Here is a 16,840-nt window from a genome sequence, read left to right as displayed (position 1 = left end):
GCTGGCTGCTGCTGAAGAATCCTCCACTGAATCTGATGTGAAAGTGTATGTTGATTCAGTTCTGGCCTCTAAGTCCATTTCTTCAAGGAAACTGGAGGAGATAAAGAAAGAGACATATTTGGACACAGATCTGCAAGAGGTTATAAAGTACATAAAAGAAGGCTGGCCCGAGAGCCGGGCAGCTTGGATGTCTTTAAATTCTTACCAGCCAGAGAGGTCACAGCTCACGGAGCTGGAGGGGTTGGTGCTGTTCCAAGACCGCATCGTAATTCCTGTCAGCATGAGGAAGGAGATGTTAAACAGGATTCACGATGGCCACCTAGGCATTACAACGTGCAAAGAAAGGGCAGCTACAGCTGTGTGGTGGCCTGGGATCAGCTCCGACATTGCAAATCACGTGTCTAAATGTGCCTTTTGCCGGGAACGCCGGCCTACTCAGAGAAGGGAGCCCTTGATTTCTACTCCGCTGCCTGCGGGGCCGTGGCAGAAAATAGCTGCTGATTTGTGTGAACTGCACAGGAAAAATTTCCTTGTTGTGATCGACTACGATTCCAGGTATTTGGAAATTGCACCTCTGAATGATATCACAAGTCAAGCCGTTATCATTCGTCTGAAGAGCTTGTTCACCCGGTGGGGCATTCTAATGGAGCTGGTGAGTGATAATGGTATGCAGTTCGCTTTTACAGAGTTCAGTGCTTTCAGCAGGGAATATGACTTTGTACATTCCACGCCAAGTCCACATTATCCGCAGGCCAACGGAATGGCTGAAAGGGCAGTTCAAAAAACAAAATTAATTCTAAAGCAATCTGAGCCGTGCCTAGCCCTCTTGTCATACAGGGCGACGCCCATTCAAGCCACTGGGTTTAGCCCGGCACAGCTGATGCTAGGACGCCAGATTCGCACCACTTTACCCTCAGTGGGTGTCTTCAAGCCGCCTGGCCCTGTTCCTCTGGACGAAGTCCTTAGGAGGGATGAAGAGGCCAAAAAGGGTTTTCGTTTCTTCTACGACAGGAGACATTCTGTCAGGCCCTTACAGGAACTGAATGCGGGGCAAAGTGTCAGAATTAAACTGGATGATGAGAAGAAATGGAAGACGCCTGCTACGGTAATTGGACGCTCTCCAGAACCAAGGTCTTATACAGTCCTTACTGATGGAGGGACGGTTACACGCTGTAACTGAAGACATCTTCAGCCTGTACCTGAGAGTCTGGAACTGGATGTCTAAGTACCACAGCTGGTGGGATCCCCTGTTCTAAGAGAGGTGCCTTCCCCTCAGCAAGATCACAGCGGGGATATATCTTTGCCTCCAGCGGACTCTTATTCACCATCTTCTGTATCAGAGGACAGTTCATGCAAAGTTACATCAAGCGGAAGAGTGGTGAAACTTCCGGCCCGATATAGGGACTGACTTTAGCTAGAACAGTGACCGGAAGTATGGGCAGAATAATCCCATGGTCACTGTGGACTAGGGTAGTCTACCCCGATGTCCAAGTCAGGATGTAATTTATGTGTTTATATTTTCTGAACCTATATGTTTATATATTGTTCGAAAAAAAAAGTTGCTGTATACTCTGTTCATATACCTTGTTATTTGTTATATTCAAATGAATGCTTCACCTTTGAAAAGGGGGAAGATGTGATGAGAGCAGGATGTGTTGTCACTAGTTTGGGGGCGGGGCTTAGGTCCGGTAGTCTGTGTCGCAGTCAGTTAGTACAATCAATCTGAATAGATGTATGTTTCCAATAGAGTTGTACCATCATTGCTGTGTCCTGCATCTCATGACAGTAACCCTCAATTTAAACAGGTTTTACTTAAACCTTTATTTATTCAAAATATATGTTTAACATGTTTAACTGCTGCTCATTCACATACATGATAAAAAAAGTATTCCTTCACATGATTTTGTCCATTGCTTTAGCCATCACTGTCTAGTAAGTAGCTGGTTTAGGCACCTTGCAAAATTTTGAAGGAAACCTAAGTCAAACAAGAGCAAGGTATTTACAGCAAGAGCAAACAAAATAATTGAGTTTATATTCCATTTGTTTTTTTTACAACACATGATTTTTCATTTTAAATTATAATTTCAAAGTGTTTCAGGCATTTTTAGGTATGCAGAGTTAAGTAGCTCTAAGCTGTACACAAAATAAAAAAGTCTTCAAGTGAACCTTTCATTATGTCACTGTTGCTTTTAGATGATGAATGCTCTAAACTATAGCAGCTGTTTAAAGGGACACTGAACCCAATTTGTTTTATTTTGTGATTTAGATAGTGCATGCAATTTTAAGCAACTTTCTAATTTACACCTATTATCAATTTTTTTTTGTTTTCTTGCTTTCTTTATTTGAAAAAGAAGGCATCTAAGCTATTTTTTTTTTGGTTCAGAACCATGGAAAGCACTTGTTTATAGGTGGGTAAATTTATCCACCAATCAGCAAGAACAACCCAGTTTGTTAACCAAAAATGGGCCGGCATCTAAACTTACATTCTTGCATTTCAAATAAAGATACCAAGAGAATGAAGACAATTTGATAATAGGAGTCAATTAGAAAGTTGCTTAAAATTGCATGCTCTATCTGAATCACAAAAGAAAAAAATTGGGTTCAGTGTCCCTTTAAGTGACTAGTCACAAAGATATTAAATCTACATAATTAAATGTTTCTTGACCACTTTGCAAATTAGTATCAGTAACCTCCAGAGTAATTATAGTCCCAATTTGTGATGAATACAGTAGAGTAATAACACTGATATAGTATCTCTAGGACATTGTTACCAGCACTAGTCATAAGGATACCCCAACAGTCTAAGATTCCTCTGCTTCAAATATTCAGCAAAATTATACTCAGTTCCTGATCTGTTGGGGTGAACCAAGACTAATGAACTACTTGATATATAGAGTGACTTTCTTAAACCCAAACATCATTCAAACCTTATGCACTGCCACACTCATTATGATCTATTAAAATAACTTTATTGAAAACAAACAATGCATTGGGAGACACATTCTGTAAACTGCATATTGTTCAGTTTATTGTCAAGCCCACTGGAAAGGTGTAGCCTGTTCTGTATATGTGGTGAAGTCTTTTTTTTTTTTACAAACCTACTCATCTTCCCTGCACAAGGAAAGACACGGATGAAATGTAACAAATAAAGGACAGATAATTAGTAGAATATGAGGTCCACTGTATTCCCCACTATATAGTGTTAGGTCATCTTCCATTGAAAATGAGGTTTTATGGTCTAGAACCATTAACAAGTAATACATGACAACAATCAAATGACACCTATATTGTACCTCCAAGAACCATTCCAGCCTGGCAACATTTCCTTAGACGACATGATGGACAGTTCTTCCTTCGTATTTTATCAACAATGCAGTCGTTCCTACCTGCACATAAGTAATTATGCTGCCCTAAAATGGAAAAAAAATAGAATGCATCAGAAAAATAATGTAATACACAATTTTGATATTGAAAAGAATATTTCTTTGCATGTTAAAACAGGTTTGTAATATGTAATTATAGAGAATAATCCCAGGAAGCTAACCAACAGATTGCAGCTAAAAAGACAATTAGCTATTAAAACATATTCAGACTATAGAATACAGCCCCAGGGCTCCTGAGTATTACAAGTTGAAAGTAAAAAGGTTTTGCACAAGCGCTAACCCAATGTACGCAAGCAGCGAACTTAGAGTATCGTGACAGTGTTAACGGATTCCCCCATAGACTACAATGGAGAGTGTGAAGTAAAAAAAAAAGTTGACACCTTTATTCGCTCGCAAACCCGATCGCATTTTCTCAAGTGCACTAACCCCACATGAAGTATAAATATTTCACATTCCAATGTTCTTCGCATAGCAGAATATGTTCTATTTATTTATAAGTAAATATTTCTATATATATGTATATATCTATACCTATATATCTATATGATTATTATTATTATCAGGTATTTGTAGAGCGCCAACAGATACCCATGATTATATATAGGTATAAATATATACACACACACATATATATATATATATATATATATATATATATATATATATATATATATATATATATATATAGGAATATCTATTTATAAATACTTAAAACATATTTCCTTATCGAAAGAACATTGGAGTGTGAAATATTTACATTAAATGTGTGAATATTTGTCTGTAAATACATATATACACGTATAAATACATATGTACACACACATACATATACATATTTAGACATATATATGTATGTATATATATGTATGTACCTCTACATATCTCAAAACAGAATGCACCTGTCATGGTTGATTAAATATTTCCTACCAGTTCTATGTTAAATGTTTGCATATGTTGTGTATTATTATTGTTTTTGTATTTTATTGTACCCTATTGTATCAATGCAATGTTTTGTGGCCCCAGGACATACTTGAAAACGAGAGAAATCTCAATGTATCCTCCCTAGTAAAATATTTTATAAATAAAATAAATAAATAAATAAATAAAATGTAGCTTTATGTTAAAGCCCTTTGCAGTATTTTATATCTTTAAGCCCTTATAAATTTTACGTGTATTTTTAGGTATTTTGTGCAACTTTTTTGTCTTGCGTAACAGCTACTCGAAACATAGCCCTAAATTATTTATCTACAAAAGTCTCCATAGACTTTTCTGTTAAAAAAATGATTGTGTTCAAATGTTATGTCATTCTAATATTTATAGAAGAAATGGACTCTGCGCCGTTAGTCTGTAATCTGATCTGATGTATAACATAATAAGAATAAAAAACAAAACTGTCATATAGATTTATAAAACTATGAAATTATATCTCACATTATAAACTATGCATAGCTATGTTATTCTAAATTAACACAGTAAATAAAGACAATAAAAGGGACATGAAACCCAACATTTTTCTTTTCATGATTTGGATAGAACATACACTTTTAAACAACCTTCCAATTTACTTCTATTATCTTGTTCTCCTTTGCTGAAGGAACAGCATTGCAATACTGGCAGCTAGATGAATATGTCTAGTCAGCCAATCACAAGAGACAAATGTGTGCAGGCACCAATCGCTAGCTAGCTCCCACTAGTGTAGGATATGTGCGTATTCTTTTTCAACAAGGGCTACCAAGAGAACGAAGCATGTTTGAAAATATTAATAATTTAGACTTTCCTATCCCTTTAAGCATTCATTTAAAGACCATGGGCTATTCACATGTGGGGGCCGATTTATTATGCCCCGAATGCTGCTATATGCAGATATTTCTGCGAATGAAGAGAAGAACACAGAGGCGCCCAATGGCTGCCAGAGGCGCGAAACATAAGTTAAAAAGCACCAGTCTTAAGACTGCTGCTCCATAACTCGTTCACCACCTCTGAGGAGGCGGACAGCAATTATCCCAATCGGATACGATCAGGTTAATTGACACCCCCAATCTGCAGGGGGCAGCATTGTACAAACATTTCACAAGGAATGCTTGTGCAATGATAAATGCCGACAGCGTATGCTGTCGGCATTTATCGATGTCTAGCAGACACTTGATAAATCGGCCCCGTGGAGTACAATCAGTAGTGCAGGGTGCATTATCTTTTGTGCAACCTCACTCAAAGAATAACACACAGTCTGGTAGTACAAGTGGGTGGTTAAATGTTTTAATTAAAGAATCTTAATGTTGGCAAAACTTTTTTAACATTCACTATACTTTTAATGGGTGGTGCAGGGAGCGATATTAGCTTGCTGATTGTATTTGTATTACAAGTTGGGAATTAATCATTGTGTTTGAGCACAATAGAGTAATGGGGCAACCGGAAGTGGACCCCTTGCTCACTGTACCTTGGGGTATAGAGCTGCACTCCATGGACTAAGCCCATATAGGCAGAAACATACGTCTGGGGTTAGCTGTCATTTTGGATGGGGTCAGACTGATAAACTACAGGAAAATTATCTTCTGTGAAAAGCACAGATTGGGCAGAAAGAGGCTGAACCCTGGTTGGGTACTTTCAGATAGGGTGGGCTATTAAGCACCATACGTTGCCAGTTGAGCACTTCTGTTATGTATTTTAAAATATAGTACTTATTAAAACCTGAAGTAAGCGTTATTATTAATAGTATAGCACAGACCTATATAAAGAACTCCACTACTGCCGCACCATTGGCCTAGTGCTTGAGCAATTTCTAAAATTCTCTATAGAAGTCTATTATTTAGCACACCCACACTACATGCACATGAAGCTTGCCCTAGATAATTTATCTCACAATATGAAAAAATACTTTTGGACTTGTGATAGAAGCTTTATAAATTGCTCTTGAGCCCACGTGTTCTATTGTGAAATACAGATGTCGGTATATTACTCACATTCCGCACTGGTCATTATTGTATGCCAAGACACTTATTCCCCTGCAAGATGAACTATATGTCCTGTGATTGGCTCCAAGTGACCAACAAACACATGGTTCTGGGATTTTTTTATTGATTTTTTTAGCACAGGGAATTAAAAAAATACGAAACAAATAAAATCTTTTTTGAACATACTATTTTTATATAAATGTATCATTTAAATTACTTGTGTTTTAAATGTATGCAAAAAATGTTTTAGGTTGGTGCAAATTTAATGTATATCAGGGTCCATACAGTGTATCTTTGCATTAAATTCCTGTGGAAACCATCATAAAACACTGAAAATAATATTTTCAAACCCCATTAAGTTGTATCTACCACAAATTGGGCCAGATTACAAGTGGCGCTCTCATGATAGAAAAGGTAAGCAGCCGCTGGACCACGCTAACATTAGTGTGCAACTTTATTATTACAAGTCCATGGTAAATCCCATTTCCAAGAATACGATCGGGCTGATTGACACCCCCTGCTGGCGGATCTGCAGGGGGCGGCATTGTATTGCTAGCAAATCTGCAGGGGGTGGCATTGCAACAGCAGTTCCGGTGAACTGCTTGTTTAATGATAAATGCAGACAGCATATGCTGTCGGCATTTATCGATGTGTCGGACATGGTACGCTACATCATATCATGTCCGCTCGCACTTACGTAAATCGGCCCATAAGAGTTTAATAAAATAAACATAAACACATTAAAATATATTATTACACACATAGTTAAATTTTTATAAATAAAAATATTTCTTATTAATGTTAATAAAAAGGTTAATTTAGATAGTAATGTTATTTTGCAACTTTACAGATTACTAGACTAGGCATTATCTTGAGTATTATGTAAAGTTCCAGAGGACATAACTCTAGAAGGGTATAAATAAATTGGAATCGGTTTAAAGTAGGGCTACTAAAATTGTACATGGTCTAAAAGAATAAAACTTACCAAGAAAGGATTAGTGACTTAAATATGTATAGTTTAGAGTCATATGATAGAAAATAAATAATGATAGAAAAGTATATTTAGGGTCTTAATAAAACTGAGGCTGTGAGTATTTGTCACAAAAAGTGCAATTCCAGAACAAGGGGTCATGATCTCAAGCTGAAGGTGAGTAGGTTTAGGAGTAATTTGCAGAAGTATTTCTTCACAGAAGGGGTGGTTGATTCATGGAATACAGTTCCATTAGTGGGGGTAATGACAAAGGCTGTGGATGGGACTGTAAGGATGCCTGGGATAAGCATAAGGCTATCCTACAAACCAAATAAGCTTACACTTTTAGGAAATTTTGGACAGACTTGTTGGGCATATGGTTCTAATCTTCCATCAAAATCAGTGTTATGTTTCTATGTCAGTATTCCTTGGTATAATCTACTGTATTACTTTTATTGTAATTTACAGATTTTGGAAGATATTTTCTCACATCTGTTTCTTGTACAAGTTTCTGTTCTTGAAATAAGAATGTGGTTGTAACAAGGAACAAAAAAGCAGGTAATAAACAGCAAAATGTATGTTGCATAGTCTATTACGTGGAGGAACAATATACACATGGACAGTTATGCAATCCATATCCATCTTACTTACTTTTTTTGTGAGCTGGAGTTGTTTAATATTGCAGCTTAAACGACCAGTTTATACAGAAGTTTTGCATAATCAACAAACGATAAAAAGACAATTAGTAGAAATTAGTCTGAACTTCAAATGAGTAGTAGATTTTTTTTACGACAAATTTAAAAGTTATGTCTCTTTCCACTACCATGTGACAGCCATCGGCCAATCACAAATGCACTGAGCATGCGCATGAATCTGTGAATTCTTGCACATGCTCAGTAGGAGCTAGTGACTCAAAAGGTGTAAATACAAAAAGACTGTGCATATTTTGTTAATGGAAGTAAATTGAAAAGTTGTTTAAAATTGCTGCTTTATCTGAATCATGAAAGTTTCATTTTGAAATGAGTGTCCCTTTAAAGGGACATTCCAGCCAAAATTGGAATTCACATGAATGCACTTCAGTTTTGAATAGAAGCATTTTTGTAATATACATATATTAGCAAAAATGCTTCTAATAAAAGTGTATTTAAGTATGCACTGTGCACCAGCATTTTAAACGCATCACTTGTGAGGAGATCCTAAGATGCTTGTACCATCTTGTAATGACTCACAGCTAGATTACGAGTCTTGCGTTATGAGTAAAAAAGCAGCGTTAAGGCTCATAACGCTGCTTTTTTACTACCGCTGCTATTACGAGTCTTGTAGGTATAGCTGTCCCGAACACTTATTTTGCCTTACCTCAAATTAACTTACGCAATTTGCATATAGTCTTTTTTCAATAGGACTTCCACTGCGCCGGTATTACAAGCTTTTTTTTAGGACAAAAAGTGAGCGGTACAGCCTATCCCGCAAGATTCGTAACGCAATCTAAAGTCAGTAGTTATGAGTTTTACACTACAAAGCTGTAGCATAAAACTCATAACTAAAGTGCTAAAAAGTACACTAACACCCATAAACTACCTATTAACCCCTAAACTGAGGCCCTCTCGCATTGCAATCACTAAAATAAAATTATTAACCCCTAATCTGCCGCTCCGGACATCGCCGCCACTAGAATAAACATATTAACCTCTAAACCGCCACACTCCTGTCTCGCAAACACTAGTTAAATATTATTAACCACTAATCTGCTGTCCCTAACATCGCCGCCACCTACCTACATTTATTAACCCCTAATCTGCCGTCCCCAACGTCGCCGCCACTATATTATATTTATTAACCCCTAAACCTAAGTCTAACCCTAACCCTAACACCCCCTAACTTAAATAAAATTAAAATAAATCTAATTAAAACCTACAATTAATAACTAAATAATTCCTATTTAAAACTAAATACTTACCTATAAAATAAACCCTAAACTAGCTACAATATAACTAATAGTTACATTGTATCTAGTTTAGGGTTTATTTTTATTTTACAGCCAAGTTTGTATTTATTTTAACTAGGTAGAATAGTTAGTAAAAAGTTATTAACTATTTACTAACTACCTAGCTAAAATAAATACAAATTTACCTGTAAAATAAAACCTAACCTAAGTTACACTAACACCTAACACTACACTACAATTAAATAAATTACCTAAATTAAATACAATTAAATACATTAAATACAATTATCTAAATTACAAAAAACCCCCACTAAATTACACAAAATAAAAAACAAATTACAAGCTATTTAAACTAATTACACCTAATCTAATAGCCCTATCAAATTAAAAAAGCCCCCTAGCCTAAACTAAACTACCAAATAGCCCTTAAAAGGGCCTTTTGAGGGGCATTTCCCCAAAGAAATCAGCTCTTTTACCTGAAAAAACAAACAAAAAAACAACCCCCCCAACAGTAAAACCCACCACCCACACAACCAATCCCCCAAATAAAACCCTAAAAAAACCTAATCTCCCCATTGCCCTGAAAAGGGCATTTGGATGGGCATTGCCCTTAAAAGGGCATTTAGCTCTATTGTAGCCCAAAGCCATAACCTAAAAATAAAACCCACCCAATAAACACTTAAAAAAACCTTATACTAACCCCCTAAAGATCCACTTACAGTTTTGAAGATCCGACATCCATCCTCAATGAAGCCGGCAGAAGTCCTCATCGAAGCGGCAAGAAGTCCTCAACGAAGCCGGGAGAAGTCTTCATCCAAGCCGGGAGAAGTGGTCCTCCAGACGGGCAGAAGTCTTCATCCAGACGGCATCTTCTATCTTCATCCATCCGGCGCGGGTCCATCTTCAAGACATCCAGCGCGGAGCATCCTCTTCGAACTAAGTCTTCTTCCCGAATGAAGGTTCCTTTAAATGACGTCATCCAAGATGGTGTCCCTTAGATTCCGATTGGCTGATAGAATTCTATCAGCCAATTGGAATTAAAGGGACAGTTTACTCAAAATTTTTCTCCCCTTTAATTTGTTCCTAATGATCCACTTAATCTGGTGGAGTGTATTAAATTGTTTACAGGTAGCACCTTTGCCCTTATATTGGCATTTGAAATAGTTGATTTAGCATGTGGTATCCCCACCTATTCTGAAAGTTTGTGGCCGCAGGTGCAAGCTAAAGATAAGCTGTGTAAACACAGCCAGCAGAAGAAATTACACCCCCAGTGGGATATAGCAGAGATAAGGTAATAAAATGTTGATTTTCCATTGTTCTCTCCAAGTACTGGTGATTGTTTTATGGACAGATATAAGATAAAGAAGCAGGTATATGTACACAATGTGATAAAGTAATGATATCTGATTATACCTACAAGCTCAACCCATTTTATTAGGTTGTGGCTTCAAAACACAAAATAAGAGCTTTAATATACACAAATAAACCTTAAAAAGATAATTTTCATACATTTTTTACTCTGCAGTTGGTAAAAAAAGCAATTGTAAACACATTAAGGGAAAAACTATTTTACAGTATACTGTCCCTTTAAGGTTGAAAAAATCCTATTGGCTGATGCAATCAGAATTAGAATTCTATCAGCCAATCGGAATCTAAGGGACGCCATCTTGGATGACGTCATTTAAAGGAACCTTCATTCAGAAAGAAGACTTCGTTCGAAGAGGATGCTCTGCGCCGGATGTCATGAAGATGGACCCGCTCCATACCGGATGGATGAAGATAGAAGATGCCGTCTGGATCAAGACTTCTGCCTGTCTAGAGGACCACTTCTCCCGGTTTGGATGAAGACTTCTCCCGGCTTCGTTGAGGACTTCTTGCCGCTTCGATGAGGTCTTCTCCCGGCTTCGTTGAGGATGCATGACGGATCTTCAAAACTGTAAGTGGATCTTCAGGGGGTTAGTGTTAGGTTTTTTTAAGGGTTTATTGGGTCGGTTTTATTTTTAGGTTAGGGCTTTGGGCCGCAATAGAGCTAAATGCCCTTTTAAGGGCAATGCCCATCCAAATGCCCTTTTCAGGGCAATGGGAGCTTAGGGTTTTTAAGTTAGGGTTTTATTTGGGAGGTTGGTTGTGTTGGTGATGGGTTTTACTGTTGGGGGGTTGTTTGTATTTTTTTTCAGGTAAAAGAGCTGATTTCTTTGGGGCAATGCCCCGCAAAAGGCCCTTTTAAGGGCTATTGGTAGTTTAGTTTAGGCTAGGGGTTTTTTTTTATTTTGGGGGGGGGGGCTTTTTTTAATTTGATAGGGCTATTAGATTAGGTGTAATTAGTTTAAATATCTTGTCATTTGTTTTTTATTTTGTGTAATTTAGTGTTTGTTTGTTTTTGTAATTTAGGTAATTGTATTTAATTTATTTAATTGTATTTAATTTAGGTAATTTATTTAATTGTAGTGTAGTGTTAGGTGTTAGTGTAACTTAGGTTAGGTTTTATTTTACAGGTAAATTTGTATTTATTTTAGCTAGGTAGTTAGTAAATAGTTAATAACTATTTAGTAACTATTCTACCTAGTTCAAATAAATACAAACTTGCCTGTAAAATACAAATAAACCCTAAGCTAGATACAATGTAACTATTAGTTATATTGTAGCTAGCTTAGGGTTTATTTTACAGGTATTTAGTTGTAAATAGGAATTATTTAGTTATTAATTGTAGGTTTTAATTAGATTTATTTTAATTATATTTAAGTTAGGGGGTGTTAGGGTTAGGGTTAGACTTAGGTTTAGGGGTTAATTAATATAATATAGTGGCGGCGACGTTGTGGGCGGCAGATTAGGGGTTAATAATTGTAGGTAGGTGGCGGCGATGTTAAGGGCGGCAGATTAGGGGCTAATAATATTTAACTAATGTTTGCAATGCGGGAGTGCGGTGGTTTAGGGGTTAATATGTTTATTATAGTGGCGGCAACATTGGGGACAGCAGATTAGGGGTTAATAAATGTAGGTAGGTTGCTGTGAAATTGGGGGAGGGAGATTAGGGGTTAATAAATATAATGTAAGTGTTGGCGATGTTGGGGGCAGCAGATTAGGGGTTAATAAGTATAAAAGTATAAGATTAGGGGTGTTTAGACTTGGGGTTCATGTTAGAGTGTTAGGTGTAAACATAAATGTAGTTTCCCCATAGGAATCAATGGGTCTGCGTTATGGAGCTTTACGCTGCTTTTTTGCAGGTGTTAGGCTTTTTTTCAGCCGGCTCTCCCCATTGGTGTCTATGGGGAAATAGTGCACGAGCACATACAACCAGCTCACCGCTGACTTAAGCAGTATTGGAGTGCGGTATGGAGCTCAATTTTGCTGTACACTCACTTCTTGTCTTGACTGCAGATAGTTCAAAAGTGCTGTAGCATGATAGAGAGGCGCTTGGGCTAATCATTTTTGGGCCATTTGCTTGAACTAATCTTCCATTTTATGTTTTTAGCATGTGCAGCTTCATGTATATAATATATTGTACCAGTTAGTTTCTTTTAGTTGTTGTTTTGTTTGTATATTTGTGGTAAAGCAGTAATGGCTGAAACTGTACTTCATAATTCCATGCTATAACTATGGTTTTACAAGTATAACAAATTTAAAAAAGGATTTAAACAAAATGGTAGCCAATTTTAAACTTTTAACAGTTTTTTTTTCATTTGAAACTTATTTCTACAAATTTTCATACTTTATTTTCCAGTATTTCTTGTACTCTGTTTTAGCCAATATTTGTATCTATTTAATGTATATTATGCTACTTACAATTAAAAGCTGTTCAATTTTAATTTGCGACCTAAATGTTTCCTGCCTTCCTGTTTCTTTAATATATTCTAAAGAAAACTGTGTGTAATATGATATCTAAAATAATTGTTATCTCTAAATGAAGGATCCGCTAACAGAAAGATTAAAGATTACTGGAGAATGAGTCAGTTTCTGTAGAAAACCTTGATGTATTTATTAAGAGTTGATTTCTGTGTACTTAGCTTGATATAAAAAAAAAATAAACAGAGTCATCATTTTATAAAACTGTATTCCTGGTTTCTATTTAGAAATAAAAAGAATATTGAGATAATAAATATTATCAGTATCATTTTGGGTGCCATGCCAGACAAAGTAGTCATCACTTGCTAATTTTGTACACGTGTTGTATTCTGGACAGCATATTTATAATCAGGCCCATTTATCAAGCTCCGTACTGAGCTTGAAGGGCCGTGTTTCTGGCGAGTCTTCAGACTCGCCAGAAACACAACTTATGAAGCAGCGGTCTAAAGACCGCTGCTCCATAACCCTGTCCGCCTGCTCTGAACAGGCGGACAGGAATCGCTGGAAATCAACCCGATCGAATACGATCGGGTTGATTGACACCTCCCTGCTAGCGGCCGAGTCAGCAGGGGGCGGCGTTGCACCAACAGCTGGTGCAATGTTAAATGCGGAGAGCGTATTGCTCTCCGCATTTAGCGAGGTCTTGCGGACCTGATCCACAGTGTTGGATCAGGTCCACAAGACCTTTGATAAATTGGGGCCTATAGGTGGACTCCAAGAGGAACCACGTTATCGCATATGCTGACAACACACATCTATAAATTTCAGTATCCTCAAATAACTATTCTAAACTGCAGCATTTTTTCTTTCTAATTTGCAATATCTACATAAACAGTAAACATTTAAAAGAATTTGTTTTTCTTTATTCTCTCCTTGAAAGTAACAGAGTGTTCTTTTTTTCTGTAGGACTCAGAGTCCAGATTACATCAAATACATATTTAACTTTATATGGCGGGAGGAAAACTCTAGTCTAAAGAAAAAAGCCAAGGACATTAATACTCTAAATCAGTTCATTCCTAAATAGTTTAATTACCCTAATATTGTCTAGAGAGACAAAGACCTGAGCGTAACATCTGCAAGGGATAAAGATTTAAGCGTAATACGATAATCACAGAACCCTCATTTCACTGCACGATGAGGAACCGGATCTCATGAAAATGACCGACCTAACCTAGAACATCATTTTGAAATCTTAAAGAGACATGAAACCCAAAATGTTTCTTTAATGGGACATAAACCCCATTTTTTTTCTTTCATGATTTAGATATAACATAAACTTTTAAACAACTTTCTAATTTACTTCTATTATCAAATTTTCCTCATTTTCTTGTTATCCTTATTTGAAAAGCAGAAATGTAAGCTCAAGAGTGTGCACGTGTCTGCAGCACTATATAGCAGCAGTTTTGCAACAATGTTATATATTAGCAGGAGCACTAGATGGCAGCACTATTTCCTGTCATGTAGGGCTTCAGGCATGTGCACGCTACCTACCTAGGTATCTCTTCAACAAATACTAACATGAGAATGAAAACAATTTGATAATATAAGTAAATTGGAAACTTTTTAAAAATTGTATTCTCTATCTGAATAGTAAAAGAAAACTTTTAGGTTTAATGTCCCTTTAATGATTTAGATAGAACAAACATTTCAAACAACTTTCCAGTTTATTTCTATTTCATAATTCTCTTGATATCATTTGTTGAGCAGCAATGCACTACTGGTTTCTAACTGAACAAATGCATGAGCCAATGACAATTGGTATATATATGCAGCTTGGAAATGTGTTTCAAATTGTAGGCTCTGTCTAAATCATGAATGTCTAATTGTGACTTTACTGTCCCTTTAAGTCTTGAAGCATTTTTTTTTTTATTAAAGGAACACTAAATACTGTAGAATTGAATAAATGAAAAATACACAATAAAAAGACAACGCAATAGGATTTACTTAGAATTTGAAATGAGCAGTAGAATATTTTCTGTCAAATTTCAAAGTCATTCCCATTTTCCCTCCCCCTGTACCATGTGGCAGCCCTCAGCCAATCACAAAATGTGTATACGTATAAACAGTGCACTTTTGCACAAACTCAGTAGGAGTTGGTGGCTCAGAAAATGTTTATATAAAAAGAATGTGCACATTTTGATAATGAAAGTATATTGGAAAGTTGCTGTTTTTTTCTAATTGCATGCTTTATCTGAATCATGAAACTTTACTTTTGACTTTAGTGTCCCTTTAATTGTGATTTGATGTGTAGAGTCAGCATCAATGTAAGGAAATAATTCATATGTCTAGTCTGACGTATTGTTTTGCTTTTTGTAACCATGTCCAAAATATATATTGTTTAATGCAAAACAGGGCTGTCCTACTGTTATATTTGACATGCTAAACACAGTTGCAAACCTGCCCAAAATTTGATAAATTCTATTTAATATAAATTTGAAGACACCACACTTCCAAAAATTAGGAATGTTAAAAATGGTGCCATATGTTTTAAACAAAAAAAATAATATATATATCAGACTACTGCTGCTGCAAAAAACATAACACATATTTATGTCATTGTTAAAAATCTTTTTATCCAAACCGCTTGAAACCTTAAAAGGTTTGGATTTTGGAATAGTTTGGATTTCAGAATATTGATATAGTTGCATCTGTAAAATGGGACAACTTGGAAAGGGGATGAAAACATGTGAAATTATTATCATGTCATTTAAGCAATATTTACATGTCATAATACAGCTTTACATGCAACCTAAAGATAGTTTTATACATTTGTATACATACTACCATCTGGTAGATAGTGCAGTACTGTAATCAGAAAGGTAATAGCTTTTGTTTTAAATAAATATAGACAATCGATTGCACACAAAAAACACAGATGCAGGCAGAGAAGATTGGGACTTACTTGTGGGGAAAATTTTAAAATTTTTTAAAAATTATTTTACATTTTTAAAAAACATTAATGAAACAGTCCAGAATAATTCTGGATTTTGGGATTTGTACATTCACTATAAAAATATTGCCTTAGAATAACATATTACTGGTAAAAACTGGATCATCAATTTATGTTACTTATTCTTCCTTTTCTTACTTAAAGGGACAGTTCCCCTAAAAATGTTCTTCCCTTTAAATTGTTCACAATGATCCATTTTACCTGCTGTAGTATATTAAATTGTTTACAAGTAGCTCCTTTTCCCCCTTTTTCAGCATATGAAATAGCTGGTTTAGCCTGTGGTATCACAACCTGTACTAAAAGTTTTGATATTGGAGTATATGCTATTGACAGACTATGTAAACACAGTCAGCAGAAGAAATTACAGTCTCAGTGGGTTGCAGATAGTTTAAGTAATAAAATGTTAATTTTCCTTTCTAAGTACAGATGGCCCTCGTTTTACAACGGTTCAATTTACACCGTTTCAGAATAACAACCTTTTTTTTCCAGTCATGTGACTGCTATTGAAAAGCATTGAGAAGCAGTGCATTTATTAAAATAGCCAGTAGGTGGAGCTGTCCGCTTGTGTTGCAGCAAAGCCAAGCAAGCTGAAATTAATCAATTTAACCAGACCTGAGCTATCGAGCAGATTTCAAAGGAACAAGATCTTCCTGACTATAAATCAGTCCCGATTGGAATGCATAGAAAGAACTGTTTGCAGAAAAATGCAAGTAAAGTCTGTGTTGTGTGATTATTTTATTAGGTTTATAATGCTGTTTAGCATTTCAAGTCTTCATTTCAAAGCTTTAAAAATAATGT

The 16,840-nt window shown here is 36.1% G+C and overlaps 1 protein-coding gene across 1 annotated transcript in view; it reads right to left on the bottom strand.

Annotated features, from left to right (window-relative positions):
• Nucleotides 1-16,840, bottom strand: part of PGR (progesterone receptor) — a 243,421-nt gene that overhangs the window by 196,952 nt on the left and 29,629 nt on the right. Inside the window, exon 3 of the mRNA XM_053708588.1 lies at nt 3,294-3,410. Coding sequence (XP_053564563.1) covers nt 3,294-3,410 — 117 coding nt within the window. The remainder of the gene's footprint in view (nt 1-3,293; nt 3,411-16,840) is intronic.

The sequence above is a fragment of the Bombina bombina genome, chromosome 3 (assembly GCF_027579735.1).
Source record: "Bombina bombina isolate aBomBom1 chromosome 3, aBomBom1.pri, whole genome shotgun sequence".
In the NCBI taxonomy this organism is placed as follows: domain Eukaryota; kingdom Metazoa; phylum Chordata; class Amphibia; order Anura; family Bombinatoridae; genus Bombina; species Bombina bombina.
The sequence above is the reverse complement of the archived record's forward strand: the minus strand, read 5'-3'. Positions and strand labels throughout refer to the sequence as shown.